Below are 16823 nucleotides of genomic sequence, written 5' to 3' on the forward strand. Positions count from 1 at the left end.
GATGATGTATTCATATCATGTGATAATGATGAAATACTTGCCATTCCAACATTAACTAAGGAGGATATTAAACAGCAGCTATCAAAGCCTGACATCTTTAAATCAGCAGTTCCAGATAACTTGCAGCCAAGGATTTTAAAAGACCTGGCCAAGGAGCTCTCTGGACCACTAATTTTGATTTTTATTAAGTCTTGGAACACAGGGGAAGTTCCAGAACTAGAAGGCTAATGTTGTGCCAATATTTAAAAAGGGTAAATGGGGATGACCCAAGTAATAATAGGCCTATCAGCCTGACTTCAATCTTGAGCAAAATAATGGAAAGGCTGTCAGAGGGTGGCTGGCCCCAGTAAATGAAGTAGGTCCAGCACCTCTCTGCCAGAGCAGGTGCTCTCATTTGGCCAATTAAGAGGGTGGCGGCAGCACATGGGGCTATAAAGGACCAGGGGAGAGAAACATGGTGAGTCAGGGGAACCTGAGAGCACAGATCAGTGGAGCAAAGGAAAAGGGCAGGAGGTGAGAGCTGCCAGAGCCAAAAAACTAACTCTGGTTCCTGAGAGAAGGCTGAAGGCAGGAGAGCAGCAGCAGCAGGAGTTGCTTGATGGCTATCAGAGAGACAGAGCCAAGTGTCGGGTAGGGCTGCAGGCAGGAAAGCAGAAGAGGAGCTTACTTGATGACATCTCCAGGGCTGGACTCAGAGGAGCCATGAGAGAGCCAGAGGGAGAGAGGGATGTTCCCCTGATAACAATGATCTCCCAGCAGAGGCTGTGGGAGTTCCCACTGGGAAGAGTAGGGTTTTAAGGACTATATACAATGGATGTCGGAAATGGACCGTTTGGGATTTTTGTTGGGAAGCAATTAACTGCGTTTTGGTAATAAATTGGCTCCAAGGAGGGGCATTATTTAAGCAAAAGAGCCTGAAGTGGATTTACTGGAGACTCTGAAAAGGGAAATTGAGGCAGGTGTGCCTGTCATGCCACAGGCGGCTGCTCCAGGCAGGCCATTCTGTGACAGGGTGTTACAGGACTGGATTAATAAAGAATTGTGAGGGTAATATAATTAATGCTATCAACAAGGGTTTATGGAAAACAGACCCTGTCTAAATTGATATAATTTTTTGACGAGATTATAGGTTTGGTTGCTAAAGATAATAGTATTGATTTAATATATTTAGACTTCTGTAAGGCATCTGACTTGGTACAGCACAACATTTTTATTAAGGAACTAGAACCAATACCAATACGGGCTCACATTAAATGGATTAAAAACTGTCTAACTGAAAGGTCTCAAAATGTAACTGTAAACAGGGAATTATCATTGAGCGGGTATTTCCAGTGGGGTCGCACAGGGATTGGTTCTTGGCCCTATGCTATTTAATATTTTTATCAATGACCTGGATATAAATGAAGTAATTAGCGATAAAGCTGGTCAATGACACAAAGATTGGGGAGTGCTAAATAATGAAGAGGACAGATCACTGATACAGAGCACTCTGGATCACTTGGTAAACTGGGCACAAGCAAACAATATGCATCCCTGTATGGCCAAATGTAAAGTCATATATCTAGGAACAAAGAACACAGGCCATACTTACAGGCTGGGGAATTCTAGCTTGAGAAGCAGTGACTCTGAAAAAGACTTGGACGTCATGCTGGACAACCAGCTGAACATGAGCTCCCAGTGTGACACTGTAGCCAAAAGGACCAATGCAATCCTTGAATGCATAAACAGGGAGTAAGGAGTAGGAACAGGGAGATTATATTACCCTGTATTTGGTTCTGGTGCAACTGCTGCTGGAATACTGTCTCCAGATCTGGTGTCAACAATTCAAGAAGGATGTTAAAAGTTGGAGAGGGTTTAGAGAAGAACCAAAAACACCCCTTATAGTTAAAGACTGAAGGAACTGTATTTCGCTTATCAAAGAGGGGTAACTTGATCACAGTCTATAAGTAGCTACATGTGGAACAGAAATTTGAATATTCCATTTAGCAAAGGTATAACAAGATCCAATCGCCCAAAGGTGAGGCTAGGCAAATCTGAACTAGAAATAAGATACCGTTTTTTTTGTTTTGTTTTTTAAAAAAAACACTGAGGGTAAATAACTATTGGAACAACACGCCAAAATTTCTGGTGGATTCTCCACTAGCATTTTTTAAATTACATTTGGATGTTTTTCTAAGAGGTATGTTCTACTTCAACCACATCTATGTGACTTGAAGCCAGAATTAATAAAGGAAAATCCTATGTCCTGTCTTATGCAGGAGGTCATGACTACTAGAAGATGACCACAATGGTCCCTTCTGGCCTTAAGATTTATTAGCTTGAACTTGATGGGAAGGGGAAAGAAAACAGAGTTACATAGTCCAGCTGACAGAGAGGAAGAGGGTCTTAACTGCTTTATTTTGAACAGAGTAGAGGGAAGAAAGGTGGGAATGGCGAGGCCAAAGAAGAGGCTGCCCTAGTCAAGATCAGAGTGACGAAGACCTGAACAAGCTTTGTGACTGTAGGGACATGGAGGAAGGATCATATTTGAGATGTCATGGAGAAAGAACTGGCAGGATTTGGTGAACTGCTTGGACACGTGGGAAGAAGAGACAGGAGACAGAAAAGGACACACCCAAGGCATGAGCTTGGGTGATAGGATGGAGGTGCCAACAGCAATGAAGAAGGGAAGACAAGGAGTTCCTATTTCACCATTCCAAAGAACCAAGGACAGAAGCTGAGTGATGCTGATAGTGAGCACGCAGAGAGGAAACCACTAAAAGGAGATGGTGAGGGAGCATTTGGATGCAACGGATGCAGTATCTGCCTCATTCTACGCCAGCACAGGATACAGGTGACTCCCACTGACTTCTGTAGGGAGAAGACTAGGCACCAGGAGAGTATGGGGACACTGAGTCCCACGGAGGACAAGGAGGTAGTCTGAGCAATTGCGCCAAAGGCAGAAACTTCATAACAGCTGTTTGAGAAGCAGATAAACACACCATAGTGCACCTGGCTAAAACCACATCGGGAGCAGGTGGGGTGGGGAGGTTTCCAACATCCATTGAATGATCAGCTTATATCTCAGAAAGCTCAGGATCAGAACCCCAGCAGCCTCTCCAAGAAAAACTGCTACCCCCTATCTGCCCTTATAGGAAATAACCCTCACCTCCTTAGTCCCTATTCCACTGCAGGGAGCATCCCTGTAATCCAACCCCCAGCAGTTCAAGTGGCAGCTCCCAGACCCCCTGGGGAATAACAGCAGTTAAAAGAGGACATCATAACATCCAGCCACTCACATTCACTGAAGGTTCCTCTGTTCTGGCTATTGCATCACATTTGTCTCAGTTTAGACTCCCACTATAGGATACAATTGTCCATAAGTTGGCCCACAGAACCTGTCTTAAATAGATCTATTTGACTGTGGAATAAACTCCAAGAGAAGAGCTTGGGCCAGCTGAAACTGGGCTGGAGAGAGAACTGGGAACATACTGTTGGGAACAATGCTGTTGCTCCCTAGGGAGTTGGGCTGGACATGACCCAACAGAGGTCACCCCACTGTAATTTTTAAGATTCTGTGGATTCACCTGATTAACAGACTGTCCCCTGCGTTCCTCTCACAGAGTCCATCACCTTCTCTGCCCCTCCCTCCACACACAATGACCTGACATGGGAAATACCTACCAGCGAGGTGGACGAGGCCATGCTCATCTGGGCCAGGACTCTGGCTTCTCCACAGGCTGTAGCAAGAACCCACAGGACAGGAAAGAGCAGTGGAAGGATGGGCAGCACGCCATTCACCTGAAAAACCACCATAGGTCACCAACTAGAGTCGGCACAGCGATGAAGCAAGAACTGAGGCCAGTCACATGACCTCCTCTTCACCACAGCACAGGGCAATGTCAGGAGCAAAGGATGCAGTTTTCAAAGACCGAAAGTAGTGCAACACACTGAGGAGCCCTGAGGGAAAGACACCCACAATCCATGGGGATTTGCCATAACAGAGGCAGTCAGCAGTTCACCCCCACTTGCAGTCAGTTTTCACAATGGATTTGGCATTAAGCCTTAATATTAAAAAGAAAAAATCCTGGGCAAATAGATTAAACCCCATCCTGATGGGAACACTAGGGATACAGCTGCTGTTCTGCTTATTGTTCAACTGAGTGCTTCACCTGACCTCAGCATGCACAGGGAGAGAAGCAACTCTGAGAAGGCGTGGGAGGTTTGTGTTAAAAGGAAATTAGCTGCAGTGTATGTGTTGGTTAGAAGGGAATGGGGTGGGCACAAGAGACTCCTTTACCTGCAGCTGAAGAAGAGTGTACTGCCAGGAAGCAATTCCAGGAGCCGAGAAAATGAAGCGCACAGCATTGGTGATCAGGAAGCCAGCCTGTTAGTTAAACAGAGGAAATACCCTCAGCAAGCCACCACTTGGAATGAGAGAGTCTCCACTCCCCTTAACACTGCAAGCCCTGGAAAATCCTGGAGGTCAAAGCTGGTTTGTTACTGCATTACCAAACCTTCCCCCCGCACCCTCCACTCCCATCTCATTGCTACACCTTCACTGCACTTCTCTGAGCTACCCAAACTGAATATAGGGTTAGTGACTGGCTGGAACTTCTCATGAAAGCCCAGAGGTTCTTAACTTCTACTGGGATGGTCCTGGCCTGCTCTTCTGGCAACTTCAGAACAAGACTGGTCATCAACAGCAGTGGCTTGAAAGTCAGACCTACCAATACAATAGGGACGGCATACTTCAGCATCACTGACTGCACTGTGAACCTCTCGTTATCCAGAGCTGTCACGGGACGTGACAAAGCCATGTCCAGACACCACCTGAAACATCAAGACCAGTTAGGAGCCCCAGCCCACAGTCACAAGGCCCTAACATTGCCTCTTTCTCCACTATAATCTTTTTAGTTTATCTTGATCAGAATAGTGCTTCATGACGGGAAACTGTTCACTGTTTCAGAGACCCAAAGCCAGGCATTCCATACTATTAGCTTTGCACTTGACACTGGAGTAAATATAATGAACTCCCCATAACTCCTCAGCTGGTTGACCGCAGCTCTCAAACCCCAGTTTGCATGTCTGGTCAGAATACATTCAGATACCTACATCTCTAGCTGACTAGAGGGGTCACTGATGTTATTGATTAAACTTCAGGGAGAAATGGCACTTGCAGAGAATCCCACCCACTCACAGAAAAAAGATCAATAGTCATATGAAAGAGAATATTTCCCACTCAGTTTCTAAAAATGGGCTTTGCCCCCCTGTTGAACCAGAACAAGTAACAATGAAACACCTGCCTCATGCTATCTGCAACCCTCTCACTCTTCCTTTCTTTGCTCATCCAAGAATTAGCATTTTACTTCTTAAAATTACACCACCCTAAAACGGAGAGCAACTATCCCTGCAAGTTAGTATTCTCTGCAGATCCAAACTTCCGTGCCCATAATTCAGAGATGATGCCTCTGGTTAGAGGGTTGACAGCTAGCCTTGTCCTTGGTCTCTGAGTTCCAAACACAGATTTAAAAAATTAAATAAAAAGGAAACTCAGATCCCTATAAAAATGGAGCCAAGTGAAGGGCTTGCTATCAAATGCAGAAATTCTCTGATCTCCTTGCCGCCACCACCACAAATCAATTTGCAGGTGAGGTGCTAAACCAGCAGTTTGGAGAATATGGCTTTCTGCATCCATCTGACCTAGCAGCTGCTGAGAACCAGTGAAGGAGTCCAGTGAGAGTCTTATAACTCTAGTATTCCCAGATAATGGATAAGAGGTAATATCATCTATCTGAAGCCCCCTGTACCGGACTGGCAAAACTCCACCCCTTCTGATATAAGGCTGCAATAAGAACCAAGCCAGCCTGTACAAGCATGAAAAGCAGTATTTAGCACACCTGACATTGTCAATCACTGGGGTCTTTAGGACACGAAAGAGACGATACAGCTGAGGATTCTGAGGTCCCTTCTTCACTTCACCCCTCGGGGAAGGTGGAGGAGAGAAAGGGGGGAACAAGTCTCCTGGCTCCAGAACAATGTGTTCATCATCCTGTTATCAAATTAAAGAAGAAAAGACAGGCAGAAGGTCCAAAGGGTGCACAATCAGACAACTCAGTGGAAACCTCCTGAAAGGCATTGCTGTTTTAGTACCACAGAAATCTGTTCAACACAGGACACATTTCCTACACCACTCAAACTATCAATGCTTTAAAATTAATTTGCAAAGTTGCTGAACTGAATGTGAAGCAGAATGCAACACCTATTGCATAATGCAACCCTTACTCCTCAGCATAACTGGCATGTATGCACATTTCACAGGAAAGCATCTACACTATGGTGCTAGTGACATAACTAAGGCACCACAGCTGTGCGATTGTAGCACCCACAGTGTAGACATGACCTTAGACAATAAAGAGCATCAAAAGTAACTTTAGAAGTTGAATTTTCCCATGTCTTTCTTGCACAACACATTTCCTCCCACCCCCATCTCTAGTACAAAACATGAAATCCTGCCCACTTGCACCTATTAAAGATCCCTACATGCTTTTGTAAGAGAGGCATGTTAATTCTGATGCCCTGGCCAAATTGTAGTTTTGGTAATTTCGTTCCACTTCTCTAAATTAACTATAATAATTGTCCATGTGTGGCTTGTGAATGGGGCACTCTTTTTCATTTCTTGTCCGAAACTGTTGTTGCTGTGCTGTGAACAGCTGCCGCATTCCAGCCCAGAAGTAGTTGCATTACAAGCAGAGAAATGATCCATGTAATTCCTTTATCTGCCTCACAGGAATGTGTAAGGCTTAACGTTTAACATTTGTAAAACAACCTGAGCTCCTTGGCTAAGAGATTCTGAAGAGTATAAAGTATTAATATTATCTTCATCTCTTTGCCCCAGCATCTTTAATTTTTTCTAACCTAAGTGCTCTCTTTGTTCTGTCAAGTGCTCCTGTTTGTACCACCAACTCTGTACATTCTCTAAACAAATCATCCCACAAGTTTCCATTCTATGAAAGCTGCTTTCAGAGTCAGGAGGAAAGCCAGGCCCTGCTGCTTGTTTTGCTACATTGTAAAGGGCAAGCTTCAGTATCCAAACACTATGAAGGAAGGGTTTTCTGAAACAGCAGGCTGTTCATAGTTTGTTCCCAAATAAGATCTGATCAGTGGATAATTACACCACACATGAGCTAAGATGTTGTCCAGGTAACATTCCCACCAATACTGGCCCTCCCCATCTTCCCAGATTCCCTGAAATTATTCTGCAATCTGATGGAGATATGCATAGACTCACAGACTTTAAGGTCAGAAGGGACCGTCATGATCAAGCATGATTTTCTAACAGATACATCTAGATCAGAGACCGCTTGCTGTTCTGCAGTGAGAACCTAAACATTTTCTCCTGCTCTCTCAGTCAATTTCTTCCTTAGCTTGTATTTCCAGCCCTCGTAGGCAGTTCATCCACTTTCCCCCCATGTATCCTATACAACAACCTTACATTATCAGAGAGCAGAAAGGGGAAGGTGAGAGCAGATACGCCTTTATTTCTCCATATGAAATGCAGGGTACAGTCCCCTTCTTTTATCAGAAAGTCATATTCTACAGTCGAGTTCCATACGGAAATACCATGTTTGTGTTGGGAGTTCTGCCTGCAAAGTGAGTGCAATGAATTCACAGCAAGGGGCAGAGAGGAGTATTTTGCACATGGGTTCATTTAAGATCTTTAGTGACGGTGACTTTCTGCCTAAAACCCATCTTCTGACACATCAGCAACACACACGGTTTCAAAATGGGAAGGTGTCCTATTGAATTATCTACTCAGATGGGTTTAATACAGTTATGATCAGAAGCACAATACACTCCTTTTCTGTCCTGTGGGAGATAAGTAACATTATGCTTTGGCATCATTTGTGTGACTACATTGTTGGGGATTGGGGGTTGGCAGGAGAGCTGTTTATATAAAGCACTTTTAGCTGCACAAATGAAGTGCAAGGTGAAGCTCTTGAGTGTTCCCAAGGTAGGAAGAGATCAAACACACAATGAGAATACTGTGTTCTCTGGAAATTGGTCACCAACAAAACCATCCTGGGAAACAATCTTTCATCATGGCACAGAAAGGAGACAAGTGAGTTACCTTAATCCCTCTCAGAGAAGCAAAAGACTCCTGCCCCGGTCTCAGAGCGATAACGTCTCCCTCTACTAACAGGCTGACGGGTAGGTTTACAAGATGACCATCCCTGTAGGCCCAGTGGAGGGACCAGGATGGGGCAAAAGGCATGTGAAGGTCGGGGTACATGGAGTCTGGCCACTTTGGCTCTTTGCCATCTTCCAGGGTATCTGAAAGCACAGAGAACAGGAAAGAATGAGGAAGAGCCCCACTGGAGAAGGGCTGATGATCCCATAAGGATTTACCTTCCACAGAATGATCCCTCCAGTGCTAATCCCACACAGTCCTTATGATCTCCTGCCATTTCCTTTATTCCCCTCCCGGGGGGGTGGGGAGGGTCCCTCATATTTCCCCATCCTGTACAGACAGCTACCCATAGCCAATTTGCAACATACACAAAACACCAGGTAATACTGAGATGAACCTATGCAAGACAAAAGCCAAGAGAATGTCCCAAAGGCCCCAGGCTGAAAATAATTACTCCACCTTCTGCCAGGCAGAGGCTCCCCCCAGGGTTGCTGCCCAAACTTCCCCCACACACGTCTCTTGCTGAGAGGGTGCTGCTGTCCCTATGCTCCCCTCTCTTATGGCTTGCTGGAAGACAGATATTTTTATGAGATGCTCAGAGTCTGACTTACTCCAGCATCCAGACATAATGGCCATTTGCCTTACCAGACTATGGTACAAAGCATTTGACACTATCGCAGCTCAGCATATCCCATCTAAAGAAGGTAGTGCAGAAAGCCTGGCTCTCAACAGCCTGCCTCTGTATGGAGCAAGACAGGTAATCTAAATACAGGTAATGGAGACACTGAGGTTTGGAGAGAAATCCAACACAGAGGGAAGCTGAGTGTGTGTGCATGACAACCCAAATGGGAGAGGGCAGATAAAGACCTCACCATTTATCTTGTCGATGATGGTCCGGAGCCTCCTTTCAACCTCTCTGCGCTTCAGCCTCTCTTGTCGTCCAATCAAGAAGAGGTTCAGGAGGAGGAGGAGGAGGAGTGCCAGGGCATTCACAATCTCAGCACCTTGGCTTTGTAAGGCAACAGGAAATAACCAAGAAGCAGAAGAGGCATGTGAGTAAAGGAGCAGAATATGCTCCCCCGCGCACAGATATAGATGCTCACCTACCTGCCCCTTTATTCTTTCATCCCACTGACTCAAGTATTAACCTTATTCATAAAGAAAAGCAAAGGCATTAAACCCATGCTTGGTCTTTAGAACAATTCCACTGGAGAAGTTCGACAAGATCTGCTTCGATCCAGAGATACCATTCCCTGGCTGTATTTTATAAGGGTGAGGTCCAAGTGGCAGCTCTCTGCACTCTTCCATGAGGCACCTCAACCCCCAGTTCATTTTCAGGATTATCCTTCTCTACTCCCACACCCCAGGACATCACGGGGTCTGGTACCACTCTACAAAAAAGAGCTTGTACAGTTCCCGAAAGGAGGCAACCTCATTCTCTCCATCAGATCCATTATGGGATTGTTGAGAAGCGGCATCAATGAGCTCCCAAAACGAGTCTTTGTCAGAGACTGGGGGAAGGAGCTGATGGGGACACGATCTGGGCATGAATGAGCCCAGTGATTAAAAAGAATTAGCGACCACAACGCTAAGACAGCCAGATGCACTACTGATACAGTATAAAACTACTCCCACTCCCCCTCAAATAACAAAGGATGCTTTGCTCACCTCCCGTGTGGCTGGCTCCCATAGCAGCACAACAGCAGCAGCACTGCCAGCAGCATCAGAGATGCACCCGGCCAATGGAAACAGGAGCGACGGTTACCATGATACAGGAAACTGCTCCTCCACACCTCCTACAAAGCAAGAGTAGCAGAGAGACTCAGTGTCAGCTAAACACATATCTAGTCCTTTAAGAAGCATAACATAATGGGGGGGAAGGTAGAAGTTCACATAACCACTGGGGAGTGAACATAGTTTGCAAAAACCCTCAAAACAGTCAAGAGCTTCCCACATCAGTGTTTATCTGAGTGCTAACACGCTAGCAGTGGATCAGATGACTGGCTTGGGTGAATGCTCACTGCCTTGCAATGCCCTGGCACAATACAAAGGCGGTTGTGCCAGGATTTCTCATTGTCATTGATCCAGAGAGGAGAACAGACATTTTTAAAATGTAATTACTACAGATAGGATGCTAGAGCTTTGTATTTAAATGTACATGACACCCGACCAGTAGCTGAAGCCTCAGGAGAGTGTGTTAAGCCTCATAGCCCCATCTGCTCTAAACAACCCCCTATGTGCACTGAGAGAGACAGCTCTGGAGCCTCTCTCTACAGAGATCATTTTTCAAATACAGGTAAACCCCAATTTTACAAAGCTCTTAGGGGCACAGGGAGAAGGAAAAGGCAGCAAACATTCACCTTCCTAATGCTGGAAGGGGCGGGAGGCTGACTAGGTAGGAGTTTCAGCTTTTGCTGCTCTGATGAATCTCTAGGTTGAAGTTAAGCTCCTAAATTCCACAACTGCACAGCTGCAAAGGAGCTATAACCTTGCATAGCTCCTAGCATTAGCCCCAGGGAACTTAGAAGCTCCACAAAAGCAGACCCTAACGTAACTGACCTTCAATTAACTCAGAGTTTTAGCTTAACAAGGGTTCGGAAAGCTTGGGGATCCACCATAGGTCCTTTGTGCGATCCATACGGGGAACTGGCCTAATTCCCAATTTCCAAACTTTAGGGTTTTGAGAGACCGATAGGGAAGGTCAGAACCTACTGTGGGCTTTTTTTTTTTTTGCCTCACCTTCCATGAAATCACCTTCTTCCTTTCCTTCTGATGCCCCTCCAGCAGTGCTGACAGCTGGTCTCTCAGGATAGTGAGGGCCTTCTTTGTGGTCAGGCCCAAACTTGAGGTCATCTCATCCTGGAGAGCAGAAAACAGTCTATTTAGTGCTTCACCATCATATTTCTTGGCTTTTTCCTGCTGGCAAAGCACTACGTCCCCGAATGCCTTGGAATCATCTGCAATGTTCTCACCATCCCATGAACTTTAGACTGGCCTGCTGGAATAAAAAGCCAAGATGATCGCAGGCAAGAAACACATTGGTGAGCACTCCAGCTAAATGCTCCATCACAGCAGGAGAGAGACAAGGTCCAGAAGACAAAAGTGTCTCTGGCTGACAGAGACTAGGAATGCTACAAAGGGAGCATGCTTGACTCCCAAAGCAAGGGAGGTTTAAACTGATCTCACTTTGTTAGCGATCCCAGGTGATTTGCCAAGAGCAGGTTATGAATTGATCTCCTAGCTGCTATCCCAGAGAAAGACCACTTGTCTGCAGGAATGAAAATAGGAGCCCTTCAGGTCACCACTCCATTCTAGATCAGGTGCAAGTGTCATAAGCTCTATCTGTTGAGTCCCAAATTTGAGACAAAAGCTAAAAACAAGCAGCACAAGATAGATAGTTAGGCTGAAATTTTAATGATGCAGGATACATTGCTTTTCTTTTAATGTTTCATTTTTTAAATTTTTTAACAAGTTTACAAATCCTCGCCATACAAATATCAGGAACAAAACAAACTACAACAGTTAGCTTTTGTTTAGAGACATTATACAGGAATATAGTCATCAGATCTTTCTATTTAATATGTTACCATATTACAGAGTGAGCATCATTACAACGCCTATAATATGTTGCTTCTAGTGATTTTATTAAACTACATAAGTTAAATCTCTATATACACATATTTAACAGACCAGCGCTATCAAATGTTAATATTAAAAAAAAAAGTATGCTTTTTTGTTTGTTTGTTTTTTTAAACAGGTGAATGTACTTAGATATTTGGTTACCTTTTATTCAATGCTCAAAGTATCTACCTGCCCTCTTTCTATTTTACTGGGTACATAACTGATGTCTTAATTTTTCCATAATCTCCCTTTTAAAAAAAAATCATTCCTCAATGGTTGGTTGGGCTATTTTTCTTTATCCAGTGAGAGACTACCAACAACCGAGCAGCTACTAGGAGATAAGAGATCAATTCTTCTTTTCCCCCCGTGTGACCATTTCTGCCCTAGAAGGATTACCAAAGGATTATTTGGTAATACAAATTTGTGATATTAGGTTATGCAAGGGTAGGCAACCTATGGCACGCGTGCCGAAGGCAGCACGTGAGCTGATTTTCAGTGGCACTCACACTGCCTGGGTCCTAGCCACCGGTCCGGGAGGCTCTGCGTTTTAATTTAATTTTAAATGAAGCTGCTTAAACATTTTAAAAATCTTATTTAATTTACATACAACAATAGTTTAGTTATATATTAGAGACTTATAGAAAGAGACCTTCTAAAAATGTTTAAATGTATTACCGGCACGCGAAACCTTAAATTAGAGTGAATAAATGAAGACTCAGCACATCACTTCTGAAAGGTTGCCGACCCCTGGGTTATGGATTGCATCCCAATACTCTCTAACAATAGGACATGTCCACCATACATGCATAAAATCTCCTCTTTCACCACTATTTCTCCCCCATTCAATTTCTCTCTCTCTCTCTCTCTCTCTAAAAACCTGAATGGTGAGAGATACCTTTGAAACAGTAACTTAAAGAAATTTTCTTTTATTGTGCTACAGATTGAGGTTGCTGGTCCTTTTTTCTAGATCAAACCAGAATCTTCTAGGGTAATTTGTCTAGCCACCTCCTTTTCCCAGAGTGCTATATATAGACACTTTTTTGTTAGAAAAGCTGTCTGCAAAGATTGATATAAATTAGTTATAATTTTTGTTTCCTAATTGATCAGATGCCATCTCTTCTATTAAAATTAGCTTTCTGTGTTACAGGTTTCTTAGAAAGTTGAGAAATATAATGCCTCACTTGAAAGTACCGGTACAAGGGGAGAGTGGGCCAGTTAAAGTTAATTTTGATCTCTAAATAAGTTAGAAATGTTTTGGTTTGTTTTTTTTTTTACTGAATAGCTGGCCCACCATGTGTATTCCAGGGCTCTCCCAATCTTCGAAGCTCTCTTGTTCACAATTTGGGTTAAGATCTGGATTATTTGTAATGGGTGTCATTGGCAAGGGAAAGGAATTTATCTCATGTGTAGTTCTATCCTAAACACAGCCTTTGCTAAAGGATGTGCGTAAATTTCTGGAAGATGAGATTTATTTTTTTTTAATTAATCCACGGTAGTTTAGCAACATTCTCACTGCCACAATTATTTTGTTTAATAAATACCCCATGTTTGGCTGGGTTAGAGCACCCCAAATTCACTACTTCTTTGAGATGGCTGGCTAAGTAGTACCACAGAATATTTGGAACAGCTAATCCATCCTGTTTAATGGGCCTGTATAGAGTATCTGCACTCACTCTTGGTCTTTCCTTATTCCATAAAAATTTTGACATCCTCTATATTCCTCATAGGGTTTTATCTGGGATAATTCCAGAAAAATTTGGAAACAAGAAAGATATCCTTGGCAGAATGCTCATTTTGGCTGCGGCTATACTTCCCCACCAAGAAATTAAATACTTCCCTCAGCACCCCAGATCTTTGTTCATTTCTTGAAGTAGTGGTTTGACACTAAATCTCAGAGCTCTCCTGTGTTGTTTGAGATTTGAATTCCCAGGTATCTTACAGAATTTGTTGCCCGTTTGTACCCAAATGTTTTCTGCAGGAGAGACTTTTCAGATTCTGGCATTTCAGTATTTGGCTTAATTTACTTTAAATCCAGACACTTTCCCAAAGTTCTAGATTTCTTCAGAAACTAATTTGAGAGAAATATTGGTTTAGATAAAAATATTACATCATCTGCATGAGACACTATTTTCTGATGTGACCCTGCAAGTTTTATTCCTGTGATGGATTCATTTTTCCTTATCCTCTGTACTAAAGGTTCCATGTCCAGTGCGATAAATGAAGGAGACAATGGACATCCCTGCCTAGTCCCTCTGTGTAATTCAAACAGCAGAGATTCAACACCATGAACTCAAACAGTTGCTTCTGGGCTGGTGTAAAGAGCAGTTATTCATTTAGCGAACTTGGGGACAAAGTCCACATAGGGCAGGGCTTGAAACAGAAAGTCCCACTATTCTATCTCCTTTCTCTGCGTCTAGTGACAATAAAAGAAACAGATTTTTTTTTATTTGGTATTACGGATTATTCCAAGTCCTCTCTTAATACTGTCTGAGATTTGTCTATCCTTAATGAATTCAGTTTGATCTGGGTTTATATAAGCTGAGAGCATAGACTGCAATCGGCTAGCTTGTATTTTTGCTAGAATCTTTATGCCATGATTCAACAGTGGATATGGGCCTATAGGAAATGCATACGGTGAGATCTTTTCCATCTTTAGGGAGAATAACCATACTTGCTATTGCCACTAGGATTTCTTCTTCTGTTATTTCTTTATCTAAAAAGTCTTAAAATTTTTGATTATCTTTGGAAAGTCTGTTAATTAAAAAAATAATAATCTGGAAGTAACTTCAGAACTTGGAGTACCTGAGGTATAGAGATTTTTATAAGCAGCAGCAAAAGCAGCACATTTCATTAGGGTGCGTAACTATCTTTTTGCTGATTGTTCTAACTGGTGGAATAATACATTGCTCTTGAATCCCTTTAAACTACCACTTTTATTTCCTTTTTCAGAAACTTCTGCTTTGTATACTAAGGGCTTTTTCAGTGGCATCGGTCACCAACATATTCAATTTTCCCCATATATTTAGTTAATTGTTATAGATGTTTTTGAACCTGTGTTTTTATGCATGTCTTGCAACCTTTTTATCTTCTGCTGTAGTTCTATTTTTTCTTGAGCTCTCTCTTTTTTCAGGTGAGAGGCTCTGCTTATCAACTGACCCATAAATAGTGCTTTACCTGCCTCCTGGAGAAAGCCTCTCTATGTTGTCAATATCATTTATCTGAAAGTACTGAACAATGTCCTTTTTAATTTCTGCAACCCAATCTTTTTCTTGGAGAAAAAAGCAGCTCACTTCCCCCCCACACACACACACACCCCCTCAAAAAGTGATCACTGGGACCCATCCCAGCTATCAAGTATCACTTTACTGGTGCATGATCTGACCATGTAATGCTGCCAATTTCTGCAGATCGTGTCTGCTTCATTAAGGATTTACAGATTAACATTACATCTATTCTAGTATATAACTGATGAGGGTGTGAATAAAATGTGTAATCTTTTTCCACTGGGTTCAATTCTCTCCAACAAGGTGCCAAATTGAGCTGTTGGCACAGAGAAATCAATGCTGCTCCTGCTTCCCAATCCCCCTGGTCTTTTAAATCAGATTTGTCCCAGTCAGGAATAGATGTGCAACTGAGGTCTCCACCAAGTACAATTTCCCCTTCCCCAAAGCGTTGCAGTGTTTTACAGAAGTCCTTTTGGTTGAGAGCATACAGTGAGCCCATCATTATTAGTTACCCAGCAACTGTGTCCTTCAACAATCTAAATCATCCCTCCTTCTCCTTACATTGAACTTTAACTTGAAAAGGTACGTGTTTATCAAATTTTATGCCCATTCCTCTTTTCTTTAGCTGAAACAAAACATGTCTCTTGAAACCAATTACATCTTTCATGCTCATAATTTGCCCCTCCTGAATATGTGTATATTGAAGTAAAATAATCTGAGCAGGGATTTTAAAGTTCTACCAGGGTTTTTTCCCTTTCAATTACATGATGTAGCCCTCTGACATGCAAACACGTCACTTTAAAAGAAAGAACCATTGAGAGTAACTATTCATTTAAAAACTTGAAATTATTGTGATTTTTTAGCTGTTTGACGGCATGACCCCTTGTGTTATCATTGTCTCTCTTGTGTCTCTTATGATGTTGCATTCAAAACTGTGTGCCTGAATAGGGCTTGGGTTTGTGTTTGTACACTTCCATATCTATTTCTTGTATTAATTCCCCCCACCTTCCCAGTTCCTGCCCCTCTTTTGCATTCCCCTTACTTGAAATCCACAAATAAAAACAATATAACATGTAAAACAGTCTCCAAGTGACTATGCTTTGCTGAACCCTAAACCCCTGTACTCTCTCTAAGAACACTTGGGCTGTTTCTCTTGCAATCCAAAGGAGGTGCATTCTCCACCTATGGGACCTCACCCCCCACCCTCAGGGACAGATTACCACCTGATTATTTTGAGTTACAAGGAGGATTTACACAGACCCTCTAAAGACTCCTCCCCACCCCATCCCCCTTTTCTCCAGTCTGCTCCATTCTAGGGATTTCATCCCTTACCCACACCACCAACTCCCTTCTTATTGTCCTTTATTTCCTCTATGTTTTAAAATACAGTACACAGCTTTTACCCATCACCCCAACTAAAGCAAATTTAATACTATTTTCTTTACAACATTGATATACAGTTGAACCCTGTTATGTCGCCGGCCTAGGGGTTTGCCAAAAATAGTCCAGATAACCGATGATCGAGATAAACCCCTATCCACCCCCCCACCCCTGAACTCCCCTGCCCTCTCTCCAACACCCCCTCCCTGCCCCCTTACCGCGGTGCCTGCACGTGGCTGGATCCGGCGAAGCGGGACGGGGAAGCGGGGCCGGGCGGCCGTGGACGGGGACCCGGAGCCGGGCAGCCAAAGAAGCGGGACCCGGTAAGCGGGCCGGGCGGCAGGCGAAGCGGGACCGGGTAAGCGGGGCCGGGCGGCAGGCGAAGCGGGGACCGGGTAAGCGGGGCCGGGCGGCAGGCGAAGCGGGAC

At 43.6% G+C, this 16823-nt stretch overlaps 1 protein-coding gene across 2 annotated transcripts in view; it reads right to left on the reverse strand.

The window, feature by feature from the left end:
• Positions 1-16823, reverse strand: part of TMEM94 (transmembrane protein 94) — an 87933-nt gene that overhangs the window by 35678 nt on the left and 35432 nt on the right. For both annotated transcript variants that reach the window (XM_044983188.1, XM_044983187.1), the window contains 8 exons: positions 10910-11029; positions 9839-9966; positions 9043-9179; positions 8111-8313; positions 5880-6031; positions 4710-4812; positions 4280-4366; positions 3664-3780 (listed from right to left, as the gene is read on the reverse strand). In XM_044983188.1, coding sequence (XP_044839123.1) covers positions 3664-3780; positions 4280-4366; positions 4710-4812; positions 5880-6031; positions 8111-8313; positions 9043-9179; positions 9839-9966; positions 10910-11023 — 1041 coding nt within the window. In that variant the 5' untranslated portion in view covers positions 11024-11029. The remainder of the gene's footprint in view (positions 1-3663; positions 3781-4279; positions 4367-4709; positions 4813-5879; positions 6032-8110; positions 8314-9042; positions 9180-9838; positions 9967-10909; positions 11030-16823) is intronic.

This window comes from Mauremys mutica, chromosome 12 (assembly GCF_020497125.1).
Source record: "Mauremys mutica isolate MM-2020 ecotype Southern chromosome 12, ASM2049712v1, whole genome shotgun sequence".
NCBI lineage: Eukaryota > Metazoa > Chordata > Testudines > Geoemydidae > Mauremys > Mauremys mutica.